Here is a 6,192-nt window from a genome sequence, read left to right on the forward strand (position 1 = left end):
TCTGAGAGCGTTGCTAGAGTATGAATATATTGAATTGCCATATGGAGGGTTTAAGTATTAACACTAAATCAAAACTAAACAACAGATTTGTAAATGAAAAGGTTTAATTACAGTACTGACTTAAAGTTACAGTTGAAATGGTTACACTATAAATGCATGAAATGGTAAATAATAATACAAACAATTGACTGTTTCCAATGTATGTGAGATATTACCTGATAAGATAGAGAACAGAGAAAGAAAGAAAGTTTAGAAGAAAGAGAACTGGAACCTAGGCCTAATGGCCAGAACCCCAGTGAAGAAGAAAGGAAAGGGAAAAGGCCAATGCAAAAGCCAAAAGCCAAAGCAAAAGCCCAGAGCTGATAAAAACATTGACCTTTATCCTCTATCTCTTGACCATGTGACTAAACCTAACTTGATACATTCAAATTGACCAATCAGAAGATCACCTTTAACCCCCACTGTACTTGACCAAACCCAACATAATACATTCAAACTGACCAATCAGAAAACCACCTAAAACCCCCACTGTATTGGATAAACAATTGTGACAATAGTCTTTGATCACTATCAGCATAGGGGGCTGTGACAAGTTGTGACCAAGTAATAAATTCCTATATTTATTTTTAATCTTACAATCCGCCCTTTGGCAACATGGGCCATACGTAGAAAGATCCATGATGACACAGTTCATAAGATTATGCTTTCAGTTGTGTGGAGTGGTCATCTTCAGACTTATTGTCCAAACTGGTTGCTGGTTGATGAGACTTGAAGACGTTCTTCTCCTTTCAGCCCTGCATGAAAGGCTTCATCGAATGGAATTGCACCTTTCATAGTTATGCAGATTTCCATCGATACTTCACACCTTCACAAGAACAGGCCCTGAAGGGGGTCTTCACTTTTGTCCTTCTCTTTGAGGCAACACCCAAAATGTGAAACAGCAGGAATCCTGTGATTTAAGCAAATGGCACAACATACAGCAAAGCATATGGCATTTGTTACTCAAGTTTTAAATGGTCAGATTGGTCTTCAACCTTAAATCCCTGTCAAATACATCAAAACATGGTCAAGGTGAGAATAAAAGAAAAAATAATAAAAGCTCTTACATTGTTTTTGGAAACATGTACATGAAATTGTTCTTTTTAAACTTAGCAAATGTTATTTTTAACAACCCACTTTGTCAGTAGGAGCAACAACAACAATATATTTAGTGTAACCAAATACATGATATTAAAGATATTAATTTTCCAGTATAACCAATATAAATAAATTGAACAAAATGAGAACAAAGAACATGACAGTTTTAAATGTCTTGGATAAAGAGCAAATTAAATGTAAAACATAATAGCAAAATTAATGAAATTATTACACATAGAAAATAACTCTTTATCAAGATTTCAGTATTTGAGACATAAAACTAATCAAACTTTTTGAAAAGAAACCAAAATAGATGCTTGACATCAGACATTTTAACATAATGACTGATGTGAGGCGAATTATGTTTTCTATGTGTGAATTTAACTAAGGCTATGTGTGAATACCATGCTGCAACAAAGGTGAGAAAGATAAAATTGTGATGCAAATTTGGTCCTGTTGTTAAAACAGGGAGCCAGTTTGATATTATAAGTATGAGATTGTAATCTGGCTCTGTAAATTTCTCACACCAGTATTTTTAGTTAGGAAGCATGGTAAAAGTGCTACTGGATCTTGTTGTGAGGTAAAACATTTTCATTAATGCAATTATATAACACAATGTAGCCACATGGCATTTTTGTGCTCCTCTTTAGGGTCTGACTGCAGCTATACAGGGAATAGCAGAGTTTACCACTTAGGAGACAAATCTTTCAACATAGAAACACATACAACTTGAAACTGGTAGACAATTTCAAGAGCAAAAGTTAATCCATTAACACAAGACAACTGGTCTAGAATACATGTAGCTTCAACAACCTCTCACTTAAATGTTTTGTCAAACACTTACAGTGGAAACAGTCAAGTGTTATAAGAAATTAACTTCATTAGCCTATGTGTACATACAGTACAACAAACAACTAGAATTTGTGTTCTATAGAAACAACAATGCATTACGAGCAATTACAAATCAGAAAATGCAAACAGGATCATCTATGAGAATGTTAAACACATGCTAACTGGCTGCTAAGCCACTAGCAAGTGAGGTTAACAGCTGGAGTCCTTGCATGAACAATGCAGTCAACTCAGAAAGAGTTTTACCAGCAAAACCAGATTGTTTATTGTGAGAATCCTGGCTTATTGGTATGCCCATCAGATGATGCAAGTCAAATGGTGCAATAAAGTCTCTGCCCCTTTTGGGGTCAGTAATGGTGTGAGACAAGGGGGGATTTTGTCCCCAATTTTATTCAATCTTTACATGGATGATCTATCAGAATGTTTGAATGCCTATAAAACTGGGTGTATGATTGGGAATATGTGTGTGAATCATATTATGTATGCAGATGATCTTGTGGTGTTTAGTCCTAGCAGTGCTGGTCTTCAACAGCTTTTAAATATGTGTTCTGAGTATGGTCTTAAACATGATATTTTATATAATCCTGATAAGAGTGTGGTTATGATCTGTAGAACTAAGGAGGATAAAAGTATAACATTTCCAGTCTTTAAGCTGTCTAATAAGAGTCTTACTGTATCTGTGAAAGTAAAATACCTTGGTCATTTTATCACAGAACATATGACAGATGATGAGGATATAGAAAGACAACGGCGTATGATGTATATGCAGGCGAATACACTTTTACGTAAGTTTAGTTTCTGTTCAGATGAGGTGAAGGTGTCACTTTTTAAAGCATTTTGCACTACACTCTATACTGCTCACCTGTGGTTTAACTACAGAACATCAAGTTTACAGAAGCTGCAGGTAGCGTATAATGATGCTATGAGAATCTTACTTAAGAAACCTAGATGGCATAGTGCAAGTGAAATGTTTGTGAGTGTTAGAGTAATTACTTTTAAAGCACTGCTACGAAATCTCATCTATAGATTTATCTGCCGGCTAAATTATTCTAATAATGAGATTATTGTGGGTCTATCTAATATAAGTGTGAGTACTACACGATATCAGTCAAAGCTTTGGAGACATTGGTATTGTTGTATTCTGTAGCTATTTATTGTGTGGGTTGATGTGTGGGTTGTTTATCTTGTTTTAATGTCTTGTCTGTAGTATTCTTTTGTTTTATCTGGACCCCGAGTCTGTAATAAAGATTGATTGATTGATTGATTGTTTACATCTGCCCTTAGAAAGTGATTTCCTACATTTTAAATAATAAGGTGGAGGTCTGCCCCTGCCCAGTGACCAGCATTTCTCCTCTGTATGGCCTATTTTGTGACAGGAACTACAAAGCCTGTTCATTTTGCCACCGGGTCTGTAGCTTGGTTCTACTGGAGTTTCAGGAGGTCTGTGACTCTCTAATGCTTCATTCACATCATGCGGTTCTGTTCCAGCATGTTGATGCATCACCCCAATTGCTGAAATAGGAACACTTTTCTGGGTTCTGGAAAATACATTCTCTTTAGTACAAGTAGCATCTTTTTTAGTCCCATTGCTGTTAAGCGTTTGGGGAGACCTAGTGTCTCGCACAATTAGTTTAGCCCTTACATCTGCAATAATGTCTTTATACTTCTCACACTGTTTAGCCAGGGCTAACTGCTCAGATGATAGTTGATCTATCTGAGTTTGAAGATTTTGGATCTTTGCCTCTGACTTTTGTAATTCAGCATTTTTGGTTCCCAATTCATCACTTTTATCATTCAGGATTGACTTAATAATTCCAGTATTTTTACGTAGCTGCTTGCACGTCATGAAATTCAAAGCCTCAATGGTGTCAGCATGTTTGGATTTTCTTTGTTCAACACCAACCATGCGCCACCATGTGAGAATATCATCAGTGGTAGCGTAGTAATCCAGACCCTTTCTATATAATTTATAAAGTGTAGATTCAACTTTCTCGCTCCATAAATCAAACAATATATCATTACTGAAGTTATTCCCTTCCATCCCCGAGGAGATAATCTGAAATAATCTCTAACTGTACAACAATGTTAGGACTATTTAAGGTCCTTCTTATTTCCGTTTCATACAATTCATGCAAATGGAGATTTAACTAACCATGCCATGAAACAATGAAAACAGACTTACCCACTGTGTGGTCAGAAGGCCTTTAACCCATTCACAGGATTAACTGTGATAAAGTCCTCATTTAGTTGATCAATCAAAGTAAAACTCAGAAAACTCACCGCAAGGGATCCCCGTACCCGCTTGGCCCCGCGGGAAAATTGTAATAGGGTACCTGCGGGGTCAGACAAAGCCAAGAATTTTTTTTTTTTTTCTTTGGAACACAGGTATCTGCAGTGGGCTGAGGGCAATAGCAGCGTGTGTGGATTCCTGTGTAGATTGGATGAGATGCCTGAAGTAACAGCACTGGAAAATGGTGAAGGTGAAGATCAGGGCACTGCCAATGGCACACCCCCGGAACACCCAGTCCCACCAGGTGTGTGTGTACTGTGCCGACCGAGTGGATGAACTGGATAACAGTTGTGCAGTCTTTCGTGCTAGGTTGATCTCAACCTGCGCTTGGTTGAGGTGGTATTCAGTTTGCAGGATCAGTCTCTGTGTTAGCTCCATCGTGTCAACCACAGCTTGGGTACCTTGTTCATAGAAAGTGTCATCCCACCATGGTGAAGTCTCTGTGTCCAGTGGCACTCTTCCTAAAATGTTGACTTGACCCATCGAAAAGTCCTCTGTTACTTCCAAGCAAAACGAGTGATTAGCAGAGCAGGCCAGTCCTCCGTAGGTAAAAGAGTTCATCTCACTGACCACGCACCACTGTGAATGTGACACCTGGATAACATCATAGTAACCATGCAGTGACTGAACGTTTATAAGTTTGGTGTCATTGGGGGAGAAAGGTTGCAAAGTGTTACATGTACAGATAACATAATTGTGCGTTTCATGGCAACATGTGCGACTGGTAAACAAGGTCTCAGTACCCTTTTGTGTCATGTATCCAGTGAGGTGATCCCATTTAATTACCTGATCCTTCACTACCACGCCCATAGAGCGTATGGTAGTGGAATTTGGAAAAACCTGATCTGGGTGTATTAAAGGAAAACTGACGAAAAACCCAATACATCCATTACATTCATTTCCTGTAAACATCATTATGGTGGATAGTAATTCAGAATATCTTACATTTTTCATTTTTTCTGATTCATACCACCTATGTAGATCTAAGATCTCTATAAGGTCATTCAAAACATGCCTAGGTGTCTTGTACAGACGAAGGTCAAGGATTTCTTGTCTAGCAGCAGTGAATAGATCTTGTGCATATGTCCTACAGGCTAAGTCACGTTCGATGGTACGGGTCTGATTGAATAATGTGTGGCTGATCGCAAGAAGCGCCTGCGCTTCGGATCGAACCGCTTTTATGATATTTTCATTGCTATTTGTGATATGCTGAAAACCAGTGGCCACCTGGTTTGCCAACCATGTTGAGTATTGTGATTGTTTGGTTATTTTGTAGTTGTTGGCAATGGAATTAATTGAGCCGAAGAGACCCGCTATGTTTCCGAGCAGGTCTCGTTTCGAGCGTGCAGGTGAGATTTGCACGGCAAGTCTGTTTTTGTAATCAGAAATTAAATCATCGATTCGTGACTGTAGCCATGCATATGTCTTGTCATTTTTATCACAGTGATTAACATAAGCAGATAAAATGTTGGAAATATTGTATGATACATGTGTCATTACTAGATTTACATCATGAAATAATGTCTTGTTAACATTCCCTTTTATCAGTCCACCAGGAGGAATAGGATATAGTTTCGGACATTTCTTTGGTTTGCTATATCCACAGGTGGTTAAATTAAAACAATGATTCATTATCCATGTGCAATTCTGTGGCCCAGTGTAATTATCTGGGTCATTGACACATTTTCCCACGCAATACATGCCTTCTCTCCGGCTAGTCCATACAAAGGCTTCGGGTTGATTGTTATCAGGTACATATGAAGTTACATCGAATTTATATTCGGTATAACTCATATGTGTATTGTTGATTGTCTCAGTGTGTGTGCACCTATATATTGCGGGCTCTAAATCTTTGGTTGAATAACAAATTTTAGGATCTAATCCATTGTTGGTTTTTTCATAGAGAGTGCGCATGC

At 38.0% G+C, this 6,192-nt stretch overlaps 1 protein-coding gene across 1 annotated transcript; it reads right to left on the minus strand.

Annotated features, from left to right (window-relative positions):
- Positions 1 to 2,342: 2,342 nt before the first annotated feature.
- On the minus strand, positions 2,343 to 5,957 carry LOC135736060 (uncharacterized). The gene has a single exon (XM_065254852.2). It carries the CDS (start codon positions 5,906 to 5,908, stop codon positions 4,328 to 4,330), a length of 1,581 nt encoding a protein of 526 aa, XP_065110924.1. The 5' UTR covers positions 5,909 to 5,957; the 3' UTR covers positions 2,343 to 4,327.
- Between the last annotated feature and the right edge of the window lie 235 nt (positions 5,958 to 6,192).

This window comes from Paramisgurnus dabryanus, chromosome 4, assembly GCF_030506205.2.
Source record: "Paramisgurnus dabryanus chromosome 4, PD_genome_1.1, whole genome shotgun sequence".
Taxonomy (NCBI): domain Eukaryota; kingdom Metazoa; phylum Chordata; class Actinopteri; order Cypriniformes; family Cobitidae; genus Paramisgurnus; species Paramisgurnus dabryanus.